Genomic DNA, 22658 nt, shown 5'->3' with positions numbered 1-22658 from the left:
ATTAAAAGCAAATCACTCTTTAAGTTATTTTCTATAATAAAACTAAGGAAATATATGAAGCATGTGCATAGTGCATACTCTGTAATTTAAATGCATTCTTCTGATTTGATGTTATTAACATATGTTTATTATCTAAATAGTAGGTAATTATTTTTTCAGTATAATATAATTAATAAAGAATAATTATGAATATTTTGCATTTTTTTTTTTATTCATGTTAATAATACATTTTAATAACATTTATTGTAGTAACACTCAGATAATTTCTTTTTTATTGTTTAAAAATCAAAATGTTATTGATATATGACCAGTTTGAACAATAAGCATTTAAATCTAGTTTTAAGAATATATCTAAAATAATAACATTTAGTTAAAAGGTCGCAGAAGTAACGATTTAATTTAATATTATAAATAAAATTAATTTAATACAGAAATTATGACCTTTAAATTAAGGTATACATATTAAGACAAACTCAATGAATGACTAACTAACACTTATGATAAATTACATAATATTAATTTTAAACACAAGAGACTATAATGGTATAAAATTTCCATGTTTTTATAAAATATTCAAATACCAAAATAAATAAATGTATTCAAAAAAGATTTAGTCTACAAATAAATGAGCTCAACTTAAGTTTGTATTAATTATTTAAAATCATGTTGAATATCCGTAGGTGCAAAACAATATTTACAATAAAATATACAAAATATTGAGTTCATTGTACTTGTCATAAAAAATTACTATTAATCATAGTTAAAAGTTCCATTATCTTGATGCCTTTCATAAACATCTACATCAGCATCTTCTTCTTCATCATCAGCTACTCTTACTTCTTCATCTTCCACTCTGTCATCAAACTCCATTTGTTCATCATCAGGTTGTAGTAACTTCTCAATTTGACTTTCAACCATATTCCTTTTCTTTCCTAAGATATTGCTCAAATATGATCGTGTCTTACTTAATTTTTTTTCAGTCTTTTCATTATGTATTTTAGGTAAGTAAAACACTGATGGATCAAATTCAGTTTTAATAAAATTCATTGTGCAATTTATTTGACGCTCAAATATTTCAAAGTTTCTAACCAATCCCATTTTAATCTCTATATTTTTTATATCTCTTTGCTGCTGTTTTCTTTGCATAAATAATTCTCGTTTTCTTAGAACTAATGATTCTTTCTCTTTTAATGCTTCTTCTTCTAATCTTCTTTCAATTTTAGCTTTTTTCTCTTCTTTATCTTTTAATTGAGTTTCTTCTTTCTTAAACTTTTGTAAAGTACCTAATAATGATCCAAACATACGTCGATTTCGTTCTTTAGTCACTTGATCACCTTGTTGAGCAGCCAATACTTCAGTACGAGATTTCATAATTTTAGAAGACAACATGACTTGCGATTGAAGAGTTTTTTTGGGTGTAGAATCATCATCCATATCATCATCATCATCTTCAAATTCTTCCTTTATAGGTTTTTCATGCTCATCTGCAACAATTGTCCCTAAACGATCTTTTGCTGATATTCTACCCGTATTATTTCCATTTTTGAAAACTTTAGACGTTTCATTAGGGTTAACAAAAACTTTACGATTCTGATTATCATTTTTAAAGGAAGGTTTATTATTATCTCGTAATCGCTTAACGTCTTTCTTTAATGACTCTCTGAATTGTGGTTTTTGGTCTCCACCTACCTGTGGTCGTTTGTTAAATTTACCATGGTTTAAATGATCATCAAATGTATCACGACCAGTAATTTTCTTTAGAGTTTCATGTACATCATTCAATCCTTGTCGTTTCTTTACTAAGTGTTCTTGCAAACGATCCAGTAGAGTAGTCATGATAATATTAGCAATATACTTCACAAAACAAGTAAATAGGAATGCCTTTTAATGAAATGCAAAAATAATTGTAATAAATACTATGTACCTGTTACTTTTTGAAATCAATTATCATGGCACTAAGTTTAATATTCTTTAATTAAAATTAATAATCTTCTTGATAAATACTTATACTTAAAAATATGCCGAAAATATGACTTAAACTCAACCAAGTCAAAACGAAAACAAAGTACAAACTAATGAAACTCTTTGAATAGTTGCTTGCCTGTTATCATGTTTGTCAAAGCGTGTGTTTATCTATTGTTGTTATACAAATATGAAATGATTCTCGAATAAGGGGTAAAATAATCAAAATTGTCCGCGTTTTTTTAAATTATGTTTAATAATATTTTTTTACTACGATAGTTTATGTTAAATGGTATTATTTTTCAATGTAATGAAGCTTTCTCAAGTTAATACTTTAAAGATAAATCATAAAATAAAAGTAGGTATATTATATTACAACTCAATCAAATGATCAGCGCGCATACTTATTACTTCCAAACCATTCTGTATTAGATTTTGCTTTTGTAATTATCTTGATTTTTAGGGTGTATGGTATACTTAAACCTTTCAAAATTGGATCTGCGTTTCTTTTTTTTCCAACTTTCATGAAAATTGTTTTTAATGATAAATATGAATGTTTAATTTTTCTTAAATTGTTTATAACCATATATTTTACTTTGCAGTTCATATTTATAATTATTTTATAGGAAATTTTTGTAAGAAACTAGCTGATTCGTACCCACTTCGCTGGATGTCAAACATTTTTACTTGTGATGAAATTATCTTGCGTGTAGTTCTTTATAATGAGTGCTTAGAATTTATTTGATTTCTTGTTAGCTGCTATTATGTATTCAGTGAATGTGTTAATTGTTAAATAGTTTAAAACTTCTTTGTATAGTGTATATACTATGTTTGACGATGTGCTATTGTCTAGAAGCAAAATGTATTGGATTTCGCGAGTTTCAACTCGAGATAAATCAGTGGACTTTTGTATAGAACTACTAAAGAAAAATATTTTGAATATTTACCTATAGAACATTATATTCAACTATAGTCACCGCCAGGGTCGGACCAGCGTCAAAAGGCCCAGTCTGCAATCTGATCAAGGGGCCCCTTGGTTAAACTAAAAATTGTTAGCTCCTCTTTTTACTAGTTAATTTTTGTATTCATTAAGAGGACGCCAAACCCACATGTGTTGTATCTGTCTTAATAACATACCTATATGGCTATATCATTATAAATTTGCATTCAGCAAAACATAATTTGTAACGTTAGCTTTAATATTAGAATAAATTTACCTATTTTTAATTTTAAAGGTAAGAATATTGTCTAAAGAATAACAAATGCTTAATAAATCTAATATCAATAAAAGCTTATGTAATTTTCATGTTTTGATAATAGAATTAAAATGTAAAGCGAATTGTTGTAATTCATGTGCTAAAGTATTTCTATCAATAGTTGTTAGAAGTGTAAGTTCTCGTAATGGATTTGCAGGTACTTCACTTTTTATATAGAACTACAATTTTTTGGACTCAAGCAAATGCAAATACACTAAGTAACTTTGAATTACTTATAAGTCATTTATCTAAGCTATTTGTACAAATATCATGTAGATATATAATTAAAATTTTTAATTTTAAATCGTAGACTCAAATTGGTAAACAATGTATTAAATTATATTATTTTTAATATCATAATATATATTCATAATAAAAACATTGTATACTTTATCTTATCGAGACCTAATATTAGTTTATTTTATGAATATAAAATCAATTAGAAACCTTTAAAAATGTTTAAATACAATTAATAAAACAGTGGCAATATATTTAATCTTAAAATATGAACATGAAGTCTGGTCCAAACTAGCCAGGAGCCCAGTCCACCCCTGGTCACCGCACGCCGATAACTCAAAGCATCAGCCTGCTTTTTTCGGAATTGATTGACAAATATTAGTAATCACAGTCAAATATATGCTATACACTCTGAAATCAGGAATAATGTAGCTTTTTAGTAAATTCAAAACATTTTCATAATCGGTTTAGTAATTCCAGAGATAACTTCTTAGTTCTAACAAACAAACTCACAAACTTACAAACTATAATTCTTTAACAGATATATAGATGTCGCAATGTTATTAATTATTATTCGTTTATTCTAATAAATGTATTAATAAATCTTTGATTATTTTTTTTTTTTTAATAATATTATTCAAACTTTGTAATAAAATTAGTCTTGACAATTATTAAACACAAAATAAAAGTAGCTTAGAAAAAAAAAGATTAAAAATAATAAGACATAAGATTAAAGTAGAAAGCATATTATATGGTTAAAGAAAAATAATATATTCAATATGATATTTTTTTGTTGGTTTGAGACTATATTTATTGTATATTTGTGTCGAAAGGGATGTTATAGAAGTTCAAAAGGGATAATATAGATGGTCAATCTGTGGGAAGTCGAGAATTAACTTTTGTTTTTATTATTTATAAAACGATTTACAATCTATACAGATAAAAATATAATATGTAAATTTGATCATTGATATTGGTTACTAAGTAAATTAAATGAGGTAAGCATTAATGAATAGGTATTCAGCAGTCAGCAGTGCTACTTGACTTGATAATATTTTTAGATATATTGCTATTTTTTTCTCAGTAGGTCTCTAGGCCACTATCTTTTAAGCATACGTCGATTCACCCAGAAAATATTTATTCCCCCTTCTTGTGTATGTATTTTAAAATATTATATAGGTAGTATATATTAATAAAATATATAAAATAATGATAATTGTAAAATTCAAAACTAAAATATATATATTTAATTAATACATGTACCTATGTCAATAGATCATAAAATGTATAGTCTAAAATTATGTTCTCCTTTTATTTTTATTTTTTTATAATTAAAATAAAATATAATAATTTAAATTATTTTCAAAATAGACAATTTGTTAATCTGATTTTTAGAAAACTTTTTGTTGTAATATTTATTTATAGCAAAGTTAAATTATTTTATACAATTTAGACCATACACGTATATTTTATAATATACTCACATACACGTATTAATTAAATTATACATTTTCGTTTTAAATTATACAATTATTATCATTTTAAAAATTTTATTAATATATATTATACATTATATAGGACTATATATTTTTAAGGGGGGAGATAAACAATATCTGACGGAGTAAATATGTTGATAATTGATATTTATATTAACAATACAAACTCCATACCGGCGGAGTCAATAATCAGCAGAATCAATACAAACCCTTTTCCTAAACCGGAATTTTCGGCAGAATCGATAATTCACCCCCATCTTTTGAGTTTTCGATGAACATTTCCACTTTCCAGGAAGTGAGATGGAGATTGTTCGATTAAAAGGCTACCGTGATAATTTAAGTTAGAATGAAATATAAAGAGTAATATAATTTGATAAATTTTTTAGGTCGTTATGGAGATTTTTAATTATAAAATACCATGAAGAGGATGTAAAAAAATCAACTTTATTAATCATAAGCAGATGAATAATTGATAGGCCTCAAGGCCATAGCCAGAAAAATATTTGGGAGGGGGTTAAAGTATAAATATATGTTATATTATGTAATAAAATATAAAATTCTAACTATTCAGTCTTATTTCAAAAAAAAAAATCGGGGGGGGGGAGTTGAACCCTAAACCCTCTGGCTACGGCCTTGATAGGCCTGAAGCGTTCAATAAGAAGGCTTCGGAGAACTTCATAGCTGACTGCAGATGCATGTCCAGGCTGGTCGAATTATTGACTTGTGTACCTATAGTAAGTTTATTGGATAATGTTAGGATTTCTATAGTGGTCTTAAGAGGTGTATAGTCTTGATTTACCTGTTTTACGCTTAAATTGTACTTATATGTTATTGCGTTGTTGGCTTTAGATTAGGCGTTTATCTGTTTACTCATAATTCTTTCAAAACATCAACAATTAATATATATTTTTACTTTGAAATCAAAATAATTTTAACAACACTAATTATTACATCTTTAATAACTAAACTTACACAGGTTTATATTTTTCTATATTTTAGTATCTAAATTAATTTATACCTAGTTTTGTTTGTTATATGTTATATTATTTTGAGTTTTGATTTTTGATCCAGGAATTTCTTATAACTTGTTGGTCATAGTTTTTTTCCTATTCGTATTTGAAACATTTTGTTAATTTTAATATTGTACTTATTTTCCTGCACATATAGGCGACGTAAGGAGTTTTTATTTGATCATAAAATGGCCACCACAGTATGTATAGGTTTAGCTTTACTTGCAAGTGTAAGACGTAAGTATATGTTCAATTCTTAGTATATTAATACAAATTGGTATTTTCTGGTGTTTTAGTTGATATAGGTAATATTTTTTGGATTGTATTTTTTAGGCATTTAGCATTTTTGTTCAACCTTTAATATCGATAAGAATAATGGCAATGTTTATCTCTTTCAAATAGTAATACATACATACCATACATAGTATACGTTTTGTTTTGGTATGTTAAGATACTATGTTCACTATAATATGGCTAAATATTATATTATATTATAATTAGTAAATATTATATATTTTTAGTTAAAGATGATAAAACTTTTTTAATTAATTTGAATAATATAGGTAGGTACAACTAAAAATGATTTGGCCATTAATAAATACCTAATCAATTATCGTTAACTCAAGTAAATTATATTGTATATAACTAATATTAATTAAATTGAAATGTTAAATCGATATTTAATAGTATAACATCATAACTATAACTACATCAATTCTTGTTTCTTAATATAAATATTTAGTGTACTTCCTATAATAAAAAACATGGAAGAAATAAGAATAGACATTCAAAAACTAAATTTATAAACATAATATGAAATATTTATTAAACATGACTGTTTAGTGTAATATACTAATATAGTGATATACTAGTATATCTTATAGCTCTAGTGTTATATTTATATATATATAACATTGCACATTACAACACATAATGAAATTGATCTATCTAGACAACATTTCGAAGAATCATCAAACTCTTCAACTCAAATTTATAATATTAATTTGTATGATATGCAATTATGCAAACAATAATTTAAATGTTACACGTTAGTGATGTTATTTGTGTTTACGGTTTACCAGTAAATGTAATAGGTTTATATCATTTTATCTACAGACTACACGGTTGTCTACTTAATACTCGTCTACATAATATTTTATTACCAAATGAAACCTTATTATTATACCATTATAATACTATACATACTAATATAATATACCTATATATAAACCTTTACCTTATAGGTACTAAAACTTAAAATCGTTCACCGTTAAACTTTAACAGACAATACATAACAAGTAAATACTTAATTAGGTTTATAAGTTTGATGCACAGGAATTCCGAATACAATATTATTATTTTCTTTAGTTAACACTTAAATAATAAAAACAATTATTTAATCTATTCTGATGACAGTACAGTGGAATGGAACTAATACTATTTTTAAATATTTTATAAAAAAATCAATAAACGTACATGCAAATTACAAGGATTTTCTTGATAAAACTTCTTTAAAATTATTATATTGTTCATTAGTTCGTTCACGTTTAGAATATCGGTGATCGGTCTCTATCTTATAAATTCATGAATCAATCCCATCAGAAGTACCTATCTATTAAGTTATCTACAATAAAATTGGTTGAAATTCTAACCACAAACGTTTATAAAAATTAATATAAGTATAAATTAAACTCTTTTTTTAATTCCAACTTACGAATAACTTATATGGAATCTTGTATTAGTTGTATTAGTATAGTAGGTAGTTATTGCACTATGGAATCTAATTTTCATGTTTTTTAACTGAGGCCTGAGCACAAGAAATAAAAGATTTAAGTATGGGGAAAAAAAATAGAAAAATTAAAATGTCTACTTATATACTGTATATATTATAACATCGGTTCTTAAACTATAGTATAAGAAAAAGGCCCAACGGAAATAATGCGTTTCAGGTACTCGTACTCACATCCAGATGCTCTCACATACTGAGGTAAGATGGTTATCTCGAGGAGTAATACTTAACTGGTTATTTGAACTACATTCTTAAGTTCGTTTATTCCTAGGAAAAACTTATTTTGAACTCTGTGATATATTAATAAAACGTGGACAACACGACTAGCTTACTAGCTGTTTTTATCACTTATCAGACATTTTCTATTGTCTCAATATATTAAATTTAAGTTTGTTCCAGCTTTGCAAGTGCAAGGTACCTAAATCAATAAACCGATTTATTAAAATAATTGAAATGGTAATTGATAAGTAATAATGTTTTGAATAAAAGAAGTCTTTACCTAATTTAGAACAAATTTATAATGACAGGCTGACTACAGAACATGAACTTCAAGTGGAAGTTTGGAGTCTCATCAAAAATATAAAGGCAACTAGGCAAGGCATAATTGCCGAATACTTAAAATAACGTCTGAAGAATATCTAAAAGAAACTATTACTTTTTGTGGATAATAAACTCTTTTATTTTAGATTTTGATACTTCTTAGTAACCTAACTAACAATGAAACAGAATTTTTTATTGAATTAATGTGATGAAAGCTTGAAAATGGAATTTAATAAATTATAGTTGGATGATCTTTGGATAATAATAATAAGAAAACGAATATCTGTCACTGTCTATAAAAATATTACAATTTTTAATACAATTCACAAGATCATAACTAATTAGTCATTTTTGTGAAATCGGGTTTCCTTCGATGCTGGTAGTTATAAACAAGTATCGAAATAAATTGAATATTGACCACCCAAATTTATAATTAAAATTAAATGTTCCTAGTCTACCTAACACCAAATCACATATTTTATCACTGATGTCAGGCTTATTAATACACGATTCACTTTGAAAAATTGTAATTTTTATAATTTGTTTATTTATACATATTTAATTTAATTTAAAAAAACTTATAAATTGTTATTAATAAATAAATAATAATTATATTGTAGTATAATTTTACTGACATATTATTTGTAAATAAATGTATTGACATTTTTGGATAGTTCTATTTGTAGTCATTATTGTGGTATGTAACTGATAAATAATACCATTGCTAATAGAATAGTTAAATACTTAAATAGCTAATTTTATAATCAATGATAATACACATGAGTGGTATGCGAAAAAAACGTTTGGGCAACGCTGATCTATTAGATATAATTAACTAAAAAAGAGACAAAATGCCGAAAAATGAAAAATTTTGAAAATGTTACCGTATCAACTAATAAAATTGATGGTAAAGTAAAACTAATGTTGCGTAAATATTCCCGATAATTGAAACAATTACGAAGAACTTTTAATTTTAAACTTTAAATCCTCTTTATAACCTAAAATTCGCTATCAGAAATTACCCTCAGAGTAAAAAATTGATTCAATTAACTATTTCAATAAAAATGTGAAGACAGACGTCATGAAAAAATACATATATATTATATAATACGCTAATAAAACCAATAGTTATTGCTTCACTCAGAATCTAAAAATTATATTTTTTATCAATATAAATTCAAAAAAATTAATTATCATTTTATCAACATACATTTTTAATTTCATGATTTTAATTAATATTCATAAAATTTTATGATCATTTTGAAAGGAATGATAACTATTTATATACATATATACTGTAACTATTAACTATACAATTACTATAATAATAATAATAATTAATAATATGTGTGTATACTTCACATTAATCAACTATGAGCTAATGACTACACTTTAATTACCTACTTATAACTTATACTATAAATTATAATTTATAATAATTATAATTAATTAACTAATTCAAAATTCAATTTTAATAAAATATTGATAATTGAAAAAAAATTATCTCCTTTAGAAAATAAAAATGATGTTGATGTTCAAAAACGCAAAAGATAAAAAAAAATATTTTCACAAATATTCATATTTTTGAGATAATGTGTGTTTGCTTTTAAACTAATTACGCATATGCATATTATATTGTTAATACCTATATTATAATAATAAGTATTTTGTTTTTTTTTTGTAAATTTTATAATAAAAGTACTTCATAGCAAGTATAACAAATGTAATATATTATACTTAATAAATTTAAAATATATAATAGGTAAACTTGCGTTAATATTTCAGTAGATACCTACCACATTCGTCTGATTTACTTTTCGATAACCTGTATTTTTAAACGGAATACGCATCATATTATTATAGTATTTTTAGGAGTTCCGAATTTACGGTAAATAGACAATATAACACAATTAATAAATATATTAAGTTGTATATCTGTAAGTATTAAATACTTTTAATATAACTACCTAGTACCTGTTATAATTATCATATATAAATTTACAAGAGATATATTTTAAACTATGCTCGGGCTATAATACTGAATTAGATATTTGAAAGATACGATATAATACAAAACGCTTAACATATTATGTGCGTTAATATTATTCACATATAGGTATATAATATACAATATACCTATTACCTATATATTACGTACTATGTAGTATTGTAGTATCTATAATGTAAATACCAGTATACCACTATATTATAGTATATTGCAATAATTATACGATGGACGCATGTTTAGCTGATTAGGGCTTCTCTATTTTAAGGTGGTGATTACTAGCTAGTTACTCACTTGAGACGAGTTAAAGGTGCCTATCACCGTACACGTGTAGGTAAATTAAACTGTTCCATATAATATAATGTTGTATACATATTAATATATGAAACCCTTGGGCTTCTTTCTGTGCATTCTAATATTTAGCATATTATTGCGTATAAGTGTATTAAATTCCAATATGTATACCTGCGGCATATAGAGTTTATTAGGGTTTATAAGCCTGGGGTCGGTAGACGGTAATACGATTTTTTTCTATACCTACCTAATAATTTGGCAAAAAATAAAAATGCAACTACCAATTATTGCGTTTATTTTGTATAACAACCTAATATACAATTTTGAGTTTAAACTTTAAAATTATACACTTATACCTATATTTAGTATATCATATTTATATAACTTTAATCTCAAAACTTTATAACTAAATCTGGAAAATATTTCATTTTAAGATTGCTTATAGTAACGATAACCATTAAATAGAGCTCACTACAACTAATTTATTGTAGTATTTGTACATTCTATAATATTGTTGAGTAATAAAATTAAAATAAATACTTATTTTAAAGTTTTATTATAATATGCAATATATTTTATTTATCTTGTTTATTCTTAAATATTTTAATTATTATCATTAAAAATATAACTAGATAATTTTACACCCAGCGAAAATTTGATGAGTATATTGCAGCTCAAATCCAAATTGATTTACTTTCACTGCATATAGCTCACAAGTCATTTTCAAAATTAATTTTTGGCTTTATTCAAAATCCTAGTAGAGATCGCTGGCCAATAGTGAATAGACTATAATTAATAGTAGTATAGCCTATAGTAATTTAATACCATATTCAATATGGCATATTGCATAATGGGAACATTCACATAGCGTGTAGATAATGTGTGTTATGTATACAATAGTATAAATAGGGCATATAGGTACTTGAAAACAAAATTAAAATAAATCTAATCGCACTAATTTTATTTGAAAATTTCTGTTGGAAGTATAAATAATATTCTATTATAAGTAATTCCTATTAATTTTTAAAAGTATAAAGGAATATTATATATTATTAAGAATCATAAAATATACCTACATACCATAGGTTAGTATCAAATAGTTAAAATAAATTTAAAATACGACTATTTGCGTTGTTGACTATAATATGTCTATATATAACCATGTATTATTTCGTAACTAAATAATAAAATAAGTCACAGAACATAATTCTTGTAAAAACGTATAGGTTTAACTGTTTAAGTATACCAGCTAATTTATTTTTATCATTCACAATAGTAAGTACGTATTTCAGTATTTCAGTAAATTTACTATAATAAAAATTATCTATCTATAATAGTTAGTATGAAAATAGTTTGTTCGAATTTCGACGATGATCTATTATTTTGTACCTATATATAGGCTATACATGTATATATATTATATATATATATATCAATACATCATTGTATAATCATGTATCGATCTGCATACATTACCTACCAACCTATATGGCTATATGTATTATTAAATGTTTAGTTCATCACAATAATAATAATAGTATATTCATAACGGCGACAATTTTTTTGGCGGGGAGGTTACTCATAAATATACTATATAATATTATATAGAAGTAGTCAGATAGAATACAGACGATATATAATAATATAATAAGTAGATATATTATATATATATATATGTATACGGTTTATGTTACTGTTGCTTATTATTAGTATTATTATATTCTACTATACCAGACACCAATGATTGTGGGGTTCGTCTAATTCTTAAAAAAAATTACGTGTATATTATATTATTATATAGGTATATGTGCAGTAAAATCGTGCCTACACACAATGACAACACTCGTACACGCAGAACCCGTCCGAGGTCTATAAACACAATACGCGCGTACCTACTCGTCACGTTATTATATATTTTATATAACATTAACATATATAGGTAATAGGTACCTACACACAGATATCACTACATGGACACACGTAGCCACGTAGGTACACAGCTACACTTTTTTACATAGATATTTATATATATATATATATATTATACTTATAATTTATATATAATATCTAGAGGTATATAATATAAATATATATATATATATATATATATGTATCAACTCAATTGTATGTATAGTTTCATCAAGACCTGTCCGTTCGGTAGTTGCGGTATGGGTATAGGTACTATATAGGTAGATAGCTATAGCGGAACGGACACGGGACAATATACATAATATAATATTATGTATACGTATATACAGAGCGATTCTTTAACGATATAATAATTTTCTCGGTAAATGTTTGTAGTGACCGGGAAGTGCTTAGAAAAAAATACGATCTAAAAAATAAAATGTACACACCTTCATCGGAATCCTTAACAGTATGCCAGTATAATAATATTCTACTTCAGAATAAGAAACAATAAATAAAGTATATAATATATGTTCACATTTAAAAAATGATTATTTTTTTTTTAATAAACCAGGAAAAAATTCGGTCATAACTTAATATTGTAAATGGTTTGAATAAAGAATCACATCTGGCAATTGGTATAAGTGATTCGCACGTCAGATAAACCCAAATAATATATTATAATATTATTGTAAATAATATGCGCGGGCGTGTGCGTGTGTAATATAAATAATAAGCTTATACGGTATATACCTTAATACCTATATAAACATATAGTATATTATTGTCTATTATAACCGCACATTTAGGTGGAGGCGGCCGTCGTCGAGAAATCAGCGTCGCACCTCGCACAAGCCCTGAGGTCTTCAACCTCCTTGAAACGCGCGGTGGGGAGGTTGTTGAACCAGAAAGAAAACGGAGAGAGAAATGGACAAAAACGACACAGAAGTCACAAATACACTATAATAATTATTGCGCGTATGTTTCGTGCGAGGTGTGTTGCGGTGGGGAGTTGATAGTGGCCGATTTTGTGTTTTCGTTTTGTTGGCTCTAGACTTCCCGAGTCCCGGTGCTGGTTGTCAGAAAGCACCAAACGGTTACGGGATTCGCATCTACCTGTCGCTCCTCGCTTACATTAGTGATTTTAGGTATTTGATTATTATGTCCGGACGGAAAACGACCACGGAAGACCAGACGTCTCAGGTAAAACCGCCAGTAGACCGGTGCGCATTTATCGGTACCAGGTTACCGGGTATTCGACGCTAAACAGTCGACGTGTAAGCGGCGCGCGCTGCAAGATATTCTGTTATCGTTCCAGTCTTGTCACTTATTCGTAATCGTGTTTGGACAGGCCACCGAGTACCGACAGCAGCAGTGGCAGTAGCAGAAGTCTGTTTACTGTTGTAGCGGTCCGATTGTTGATGCCGTTGATGATCGCGTTGACGGCTGCAGTACATCGACCTATTGTTGGTTTCTCAAGGATGCTAGTATATCAATTTTGAACAGACTCGCAGTCCTCAACGACGGAATACAGGGAAGGTACACCAAATGCTTGATATTTATTCAAATACCCATCTGACGTCGTCACCATCGGTTGTATTTAGACAACAGTGCTTTTGACATATTCAGTCTTTAACTCAAGAACGGTGAAGTACGACCAACCGTTATAAACATGCTCAAGTTTATCCGTGGCAAAGGCCAACAACCTTCGGTTGAGCGACAGAAGATCCAAAAAGACTTGTTTGCGTTCAGAAGGGTAACTATGACTCCTTTACTATATTCTATTCTATTTTATGGTTGTGGTTCATTCAGTTTATTTAATAATTAGTAATGTGGCTTGTGTTAACTTGATTTTTCTTTACGTACATTTTCAATGCTTAATTTCTACTGATCATTTATTATGGTTAACGTTTGTGTTGAATACAACACTTTTCAAAAATTATTTTATTATTAAATATTCTCAATATGTTAAAATAATTTTTAAACAAAGAATATACAATTTGATGACAGATATAAAGCAATTTGCCACTATTAAACTATGTTATTTTAAATTAACATTAACCAAATATAATTGATATTTCAGACTCTTCAGTATGGGTTTCCAAATAAACCAACAGCACTTTCATGGGACCCACTATTACGTATTATGGCAATTGGAACTTCAACTGGATCAATTAAAGTGTATCCTTTTACTTAAATGTTGTAATTGATTCTGTGACCCTTAACATTCAGTTATATCTTAGTCACTAAATTATACACGTAATTTTTGCTATGCATGTTATGTTATAATGTAATGTTATAGGTAATTTTTAAATAAATTCGACTTTTATAATTTATGTTTTTACAAAATGTATGCATTGTTTCTTTATAAATTCTAAAAAAAAAAATTGTTATGATTAAAAATATTTTCCTTAGCAAATTATATGTAGGTTGGGTAAAACTGGTGTTGAATTTTATGGTCATTTACCATGTTCAGATCATGCAATTACAAAGTTAATATTTGTACCAAATCAAGTAATTATACTATATATTATACTATGATATTAAGATTATAAAACAAAACTACATTTTTTGCTAATGGTAATAAAAAATGTATTCAGGGTCGCCTGGTGTCATTGTCTGATGACAATAGTCTTCATTACTGGGAAATAAATGACATGGCCATTGATGAAGTTCAATCATACTTATTAGAGGGAAAGTGAGTGTTAAGATAATTTTTAATTGTAAATTGAATCAATTTATAATTAATATAATTAAAACATTAAATAATTTGTAGGCTTAAGCAAATATCATCAATGTGTTTGGAATCTAGTTGTGAGAACTTATTACTGGGAACTGAAGGAGGAAATATATTTTTTATTAATTTGTCTACATTTGAATTATCAGATAACATTATTTATCAAGATGTTGTGATGCAGAAGTATGTATAAATTATTATTAGCATATTTAAAATATGATTTAACTTCACTTTAAATTATGTCTAGGGTTTCAGATGAGTATAAAAAGAATCCTGGTGCAGTTGAAGTAATTGCAGAACAACCGGGAAATCCAAATCATATTTTGATTGCCTATAGTCGAGGATTAATCGTTTTATGGGATCGCTTAAACTCAGTTGCTGTAAAAGTAAGGGAATACATAAATTTATTATTTTTTTATGTTAATGTTTTCATAAAAACTGATTTAAGGTCTTTGAATTTTTGTATTACTTTTATACAATATGTTTGTTCCTTTTCTTTTCTTTTAGACATTTGTAAGTAGTCAACAAGTAGAAAGTGTATGTTGGGAAGAAAATGGGGATAGCTTTTATTCCTCTCATAATGATGGGTCTGTAACACTTTGGAAAATAAATGAAACTTCAGACGAAAATGAAAACACTAAAACAATTTATGGTCCATTTCCATGCAAACCAATATCTAAAATAATTTGTCAACAATCGGCTCAAGATCTCAAGTAAATAAAATATATAAAAATGTATATACATTTAATATTAAGGGTTAATGTTTTATTAGCGAACAATTCCTAATATTTTCTGGTGGTATGCCACGGGCGTGCTATGGTGATCGCCATGCAGTTACTGTTCGATTGGGAACTACTAAACATGTAGCTTTTGAGCTTACTTCTAAAATTATTGATTTTTTTACTACCACTGCTTCAGTTGATGAAAAAGGTATTATGATAATGTTATTTAAAGCATAGTTATCAATTAATTAAATGTTTTATTTTTGTAGGCTGTAGTTTTCTTATAATTCTGGCTGAAGAAGAAATAGTTTGTATTGATTTATCTACTGAAGATTGGCCATTGGTTCAATTACCATATCTTGTGTCCATCCATGCAAGTGCTATAACATTTACAACTTTTGTTTCTGATTTAAACGAAGATCTTTGGAATAGTATAATTGCTATTGGAAATTTACAAAATGAGAATAATTTTTCCTCAAATGTAAGTCTAAATTAATTAAATAAAATTAATTTGAATAATGCTTAAAATTTATGTTATAAGGAGTGGCCTGTTGATGGTGGTAAAGCAAACTTTGAAGATGAACAAAGTAGAGATCTTTTGATAACTGGCCATGAAGATGGTTCTGTCAAATTGTGGGTTGCAAATGCAACTCCATTACTTCCTATTCATGTATTCAAATCATCCTGGGTATTGGTTGGCGATGATGCTGATAACCATTCCAGTAATAGTGTAGCTCCAGAAGAAGATGAAGAAGAGTGGCCACCCTTTAGGAAAGTTGGAAATTTTGATCCTTATTCTGATGATCCTCGATTAGCAATTAAAAAAGTTATTCTTTGTCCTCGAACTGGTACAATGATTGTTGCTGGTACAGCTGGTCATGTTATAGTATCCAAATTTAATGATCAGCCTTCTTCTAATGAAATAAAGGTAAATATTATTCATTTTTACAATTATAATTTAATGTAAATGAATAATACAATTTGTTATTCAGGCAATACAAATGAATGTTGTTGGAGAAAGTTTTGTTTGGAAAGGTCATGAGCGTTTAAGTTTAAAACAGACCGGAGATGAAGCTAATAATAATAATGGAAAAAATATGACTTGTCTTACTTTTAAAGCTGGATTTCAACCGTCATCTGTTTTACAAGTATATCCTCCAGCATCAATTACAGCTGTAGCTTTACATTCAAATTGGTCTTTGGTTGCTGCTGGTACTGCTCATGGATTAGTGCTTTATGATTATTATCGACAAGCCCCTGTTTTAACAAAATGTACTTTAAACCCCAATGGTAATAATTATTATTTTTATATTAGTTCTAAGTACATATTTTCTTAAAAGTGTTTAAATTTATTTAAATTTACTTTTTATGTATTCATGTATAGATTTGTCCACTGCTGGAGATACTCCTATTTCTAGAAGAAAATCATTTAAGAAATCTTTAAGAGAGTCATTTAGAAGACTTCGAAAAGGAAGAAATTCTACCAGAATAATAAATGATAAAAAAGGAGCAAGCATTACACCTGATAAAAAACGAGAAAAGTCTGTATTTTTAATATAATATTACATAACACACATTTATTATAAACATTACTAACTTAGAGTATTTAAAATGATTTTTTAATTAGTATTGGACCTATATCTCCAATGGAAGCACGACCTGTTGAACGGGCAATTGAAGCAAGACCAGTTGATGATGCATTGGGAAGTATGGTTCGATGTTTAAGTTTCACTAAAACATTTATTGTTACAGGTAATTTATATGAATAATAAATAAAAAAAATTATTATGTTTTATAAAATGTTAATGGCCAAATTTGATAACATATTTATTTAATAACAGCTTCCCATATTACTCCGACAATGTGGGCTGGTACTAACAATGGTTCTGTATACATTTTTACTATAAGTATACCGCCAAGTGATAAACGAAAAGAAAGACGAGTCACTGCGCAATTAGGAAAAGAAGTTCAGTTAAAACATCGTGCACCCGTTATTGGAATTACTGTGATTGATGCAGAAAATCGATCAGTTACTGAAGTTCAAGAAAATAGCATTCCAGGTAAACCTTTAGATATATGTGGTCCCCACAAGGTCATTATTGCATCAGAAGAACAATTTAAGGTAATATTTATATTTTTTAAATTTATTTACATAACAATTAAATATTATTTAATTTGTTTATTCTATTCTTTTAGATATTTTCCTTACCTAATTTAAAACCTATATGCAAACTTAAATTAACTGCAGCTGAAGGTGCTCGTGTTCGCCGAATGTCAATGGCCTATTTTAAAACAAGTGATTATGCAGAAAGTTGTCTTCTTTGTCTCACGAATTTAGGTGAAGTAATAGTACTAAGTGTACCAGACCTCCGAAGACAAATACATGCTGCAGTTATTCGTAGAGAAGATATCAAGTATATTATACAATAATTATTTAAGTATGTATTAAAATTAATTATAAATTTGATTTATAGTGGTATTTCAAGTTTGGCATTCACTCGTTATGGTGAAGCATTATATTTACATTCAAGTAGTGAACTGCAGAGAATTTCTGTGTCTGCAACTAGTGTCACACAAGTTGATTGTTCTTTGAATTTACCTACTAGAGATCGACCATCAAACAGTCGTTCTATTACTCCTATTAATGATTACACAGATGATGAACAAGACGATTTTCCAAAAGTAAATGGTAAGTATTAAATATATTATATATATTAGTAGAAGGTTAAAGTTTTTGAATCTCAAACCAAACTATCAAACATATTTTACTGTACAAAAATCAAAGTTGAAAATATTTGACAAACCAGACTTTCTGGTCACCATAGTTTGAAGATCAAATATTTGTACAATTCTTCATCATTTATTTTTAAAAATTGATAATGACTTATGACAATTTAGAATAATTAAACTATTAGAAGAGGCCATGTATCTACATTGATTGTTATTTTTGTTTTTTTAATATTTATTTTAACGGTAAAAATCTATTTTGAGTAAACCAAACAGGCTTAGTCCTGGATCAGTAGAAAAATTGGTATTTCTACATGTCATATTAATAACTAATAATTTATATATATATATTTTAAAAATAGATATATAGTGTAATTCCTTTTAAAGGTAACACTAAATCATTCTGTCCAGTAAAATCGGAGGTTTTTGGGAGGAGATAGGGAATGCCTAAATACTCATTTCTTGATGATTTTTACATTTTTAGATATTTCTGGGTGCACATGTGCAATAAAACTTGCATTTTTTTTATAATCAATTTGGTCATTTTTACCATAGCTCTTAAACCAAAATTGACTAAATGACAATGTGATAAAGTTTTTATTTAAACTATTGAATTTTTCAATAATCATCCTAGAATTTTAAGAACTGTCATGCAGTTTATTATAATTATAATAATTATATTAATTATTGTGCTTGTGTAAAAAAAAAATTATAAATTATCTAAATTTATTGTAAATACTGTTATTTAGATTAATAATGTAGAATAGGTAATACGATAATTCAAAATATACCTAATTGTAATTATGGTTGATTTATTTTGTACACGATAAAAATTTTAAGTTTGGTTCAAGTTTGAGCTATCACAAACAAATATTTATGTATATGTCTAATTATTTTTATCCTGTAGGATTAACAAATGGTACTCAAGAAAATGGTGATAGTAATTCCCAATTAAACAATAGCAATGATCTCTCAGTTGGTGATATTACCATAGACTCCATTAAAGACCATTTGGGAAAGTAAGAAGACATTGAATATAAAAAGACTATCATTTACATTAATTAAAATGTATTAATTATTTGCCTTTTTAGTTCAAGTACTAATCTAAATGTAACATCAACATCAAACAATGTTGATGTTAATAATCATCAGAAAACTGTTACAAAACATGAATTGTCATCTACTACCACAACTACAGTAAAAACATCAAATTCTACTACAGTTATTACTAATGAAACAATCACAGTTGACAGTAAGTACATTTTTGTAATTTTATGTTTATATTTTAAATACATAGTGTCAATTAGTATTAAATGAAAATATTACTTATATTTTGATATAGATTTTAGTTTTTGTTGTGTATTTTTATTTAAATTATTATGTAGTTTAGAATTCGCACCTAAATAGTTTTTTTCATTTGTCAGATCTATCCACAAGTTTAGTTGTAGAAGATGATCCATCAACACAGTCCAAATTTGAGGTTAGCCAGTCCTAAAAAAATATATGGCTATGTGATGGCTAATATGTTAATTCACACTTCTAATTTTTACTTTTGTATGTAATATGCAGATTAGACAAACTTCTTTAATTGTCTGTGCATATATGCGCACATCCATATTGCTCTATGCTAATTTCTGCTACATACTTAGTCCAGCTTACAAGTAGTATCAAAAATATTGTTAATTGTAATCAACTTAAACAATATTTTAAATGAACAAAAATGGATAATTGGTGTGGGTGATCATTATAACAGTTCATTTATTACACTTAGACAAAGAATAAGGATTATGGTTGTCATTTGTATCTAAAATGTATATATTTTAATGTAAATTATTTTATTAAAAATCTCATAAAGTTAACATAAGTAATTGAAAGTTAATTATAATTTATATTATTACTAAACGAAAAATAATACAATTATTTACAGTTAATTAATGACTTCTCTAGTTATAATTTGGTGCGAGGGAGACTAAAAATGTACAAACAAAAATTATGTGATATAATATTAAAATATAATATGTATTTTAATGTAGTTATAATATTTATGTATATAACATTTTAATAAATCATACGATTTAATGCAAAGGGTAAATTGTAAAGTGTCTATGAAATTATATCATGGTTCAATACTTTATTATTTTAAAAATTAGTGTTTCTCAAGGTCTAACTAATTCAAAGCTGAGAATTTAAGATATTTTTATAATAACTTACCATGTTAAATTATTAAATATTCATTGGGACACCTTGAATTTTTAATATTATTAAATTTCATATAATTTACAATTACAATTCTCTTATGCAAATATGCTGATTAACTAATATTGATATTTTATATTCATAAACATCAATATAATTAACTTTTATTTCAATCTATGTAGAAGCTTTTCTTATTGTTGCTTACATAATATGTTTTATATTGGCATTATGTTTTCATGTATTTATGTATTTTTCAGATACATAGAGCTCCTTTAGCTCTCATGGAAGACCTAGAAGTAGAGACAACTGCATAATGTGATAACTAACGATGTGTGTGATTGACATAACATTAATTCAATGTTTATTTTATTCACGCTGTATAAATCAATAAGTTGAAAATTTTTGTCTTAATATTTATTTAAGTTATTTACTACTAACAAAAAAAAATTTTAATATGACTCAAGTAAAATGTTGTACCTGCTATTCTGGTAACATTTTGACAGAGCTATCACATATTTTATATTGTTTTTTTTTTATACTGGCTAATTTATAATATATAATTGGCACTTTACCATTCCTAACTCAAATTTATTAATGGTGCCCTAGTTAAGCATAGAAAATCTAACAATTTAAAAAAATGATAAAAACTATATTTTGACAAATTTTTTTAAAACTTTTATTTGTTGTATGTTAAAATATAAATTTATTTTGTCATAGTATGCACTAAATTCAATATATTTTTAAGAGTTACATAAAGTAAATATTTAAGTTTATTATTGAGAATAGTTGTACAAAAAATCATATTTAGCAAGATTGATAATACAGGTAAGACAGATAATAATGTAATATTATACTTATTAAATCCTTACTAAAAATGTATAACTATTTTCAAATAAAATTTATTTATTTTTTAATGTATCATTATCAATTTAATACGTTTATAAACTAATCACAGATATAGAATTTTATATCGTATTTTATGTTGTACAATGGTGTTGAGTAAAGTATAAATTTACTTCAAATACATTCCTTTATATTAAAACTTTGATTTTTTTTTTTTATTATTATTAAATAATTTTGTTTTTTGGTCATTCGATTTTCTGTTTATTCAATATAATTCTTTTGTGAATTATTTTACTTTATGTTATATTGTAAAAATGTAATGTAAAGAGAAGATCTTTTTCAACTGTGGAGTTTTCTATTTCTATTATCATGTTTTTATTATATTTTGTTTGTATATACATTAGTCAATTATTTATTTTAATTTTTATACTTAATCAACTAATATTTTAAACAAAATTGTATTTTATACCATAGATCAACTTATATGTATATTTAATTTTTTATTTATTAGATTCTAAATGCCGTTTTTGGCTAAATACCATATAATTAATTATTTATATATAATATAACTATATATTTTTACATGATTTTTATAATGTTTAAATTGTCTTTTATTTGTTAATTTTTATATGTATTAATCACTTTGTAATTTATTGCTTTGAACATCAACTTCATTGTTGTATGTCTTTAATAATCCTTTCCAGCCGTTAAACTAGGATTACTAAACTAATATAACTTATTGATTAAAAATGTTAAAGGTGATGGTTTGTACTATAGTTTTAATATTAATATATTTTTTTTAAATATATGTTTTGTATTTAAAGATAAATTTTATGTAACCCATATACTTTGTAAACACCAATTTTATTGTAATACAATTTGTAACTTTTTTTAAAAAAAAAAAAACAACAATTTGACTTTTTTCTGGTATATTGC

At 26.2% G+C, this 22658-nt stretch overlaps 2 protein-coding genes across 4 annotated transcripts; one reads left to right on the top strand and one right to left on the bottom strand.

Moving 5' to 3' along the window:
- Nucleotides 1-578: 578 nt before the first annotated feature.
- LOC114128371 (pinin) lies at nucleotides 579-2082 on the bottom strand. The gene has a single exon (XM_027992875.2). The coding sequence runs from the start codon at nucleotides 1834-1836 to the stop codon at nucleotides 751-753; it is 1086 nt and encodes a 361-aa protein (XP_027848676.1). The 5' UTR covers nucleotides 1837-2082; the 3' UTR covers nucleotides 579-750.
- An 11326-nt stretch (nucleotides 2083-13408) lies between these two features.
- On the top strand, nucleotides 13409-22530 carry LOC114128344 (lethal(2) giant larvae protein). Of its 3 annotated transcripts, XM_027992837.2 has the most exons (22): nucleotides 13409-13700; nucleotides 13849-14036; nucleotides 14102-14253; nucleotides 14581-14678; nucleotides 14927-15011; nucleotides 15098-15195; nucleotides 15274-15417; nucleotides 15482-15620; nucleotides 15742-15947; nucleotides 16007-16164; nucleotides 16226-16437; nucleotides 16498-16884; nucleotides 16949-17246; nucleotides 17341-17497; nucleotides 17584-17708; nucleotides 17798-18078; nucleotides 18153-18370; nucleotides 18431-18645; nucleotides 19591-19702; nucleotides 19775-19935; nucleotides 20108-20163; nucleotides 21137-22530. In XM_027992837.2, exons 3-22 carry the CDS (start codon nucleotides 14170-14172, stop codon nucleotides 21191-21193), a joined length of 3291 nt encoding a protein of 1096 aa, XP_027848638.2. In that variant the 5' UTR covers nucleotides 13409-13700; nucleotides 13849-14036; nucleotides 14102-14169; the 3' UTR covers nucleotides 21194-22530. The 3 variants fall into 3 exon arrangements, with proteins under 3 accessions (XP_027848638.2, XP_027848637.2, XP_027848639.2); XM_027992836.2 differs by having other exon boundaries at nucleotides 13409-13774; nucleotides 13849-14253; XM_027992838.2 differs by lacking the exon at nucleotides 20108-20163 and having other exon boundaries at nucleotides 13411-13700; nucleotides 13849-14253.
- The last annotated feature ends 128 nt before the right edge of the window (nucleotides 22531-22658 follow it).

The sequence above is a fragment of the Aphis gossypii genome, chromosome 3, assembly GCF_020184175.1.
Source record: "Aphis gossypii isolate Hap1 chromosome 3, ASM2018417v2, whole genome shotgun sequence".
Lineage (NCBI taxonomy): Eukaryota > Metazoa > Arthropoda > Insecta > Hemiptera > Aphididae > Aphis > Aphis gossypii.
Note: the sequence above shows the minus strand (reverse complement) of the source record. Positions and strands in the feature narration are given on the sequence as shown.

What these genes read in the sequence shown, in the direction of transcription:
- LOC114128344 (XM_027992837.2), top strand. Translation starts at nt 14,170, where the DNA reads ATGCTCAAGTTTATCCGTGGCAAAGGCCAACAACCTTCGGTTGAGCGA. An exon ending in CTTCTTCTAATGAAATAAAG is followed by an intron (nt 16,885 to 16,948) that starts GTAAATATTATT and finishes TTTGTTATTCAG; the next exon opens with GCAATACAAATGAATGTTGT. An exon ending in TAAAACATTTATTGTTACAG is followed by an intron (nt 17,709 to 17,797) that starts GTAATTTATATG and finishes ATTTAATAACAG; the next exon opens with CTTCCCATATTACTCCGACA.
- LOC114128371 (XM_027992875.2), bottom strand. Translation starts at nt 1,836, where the DNA reads ATGACTACTCTACTGGATCGTTTGCAAGAACACTTAGTAAAGAAACGA.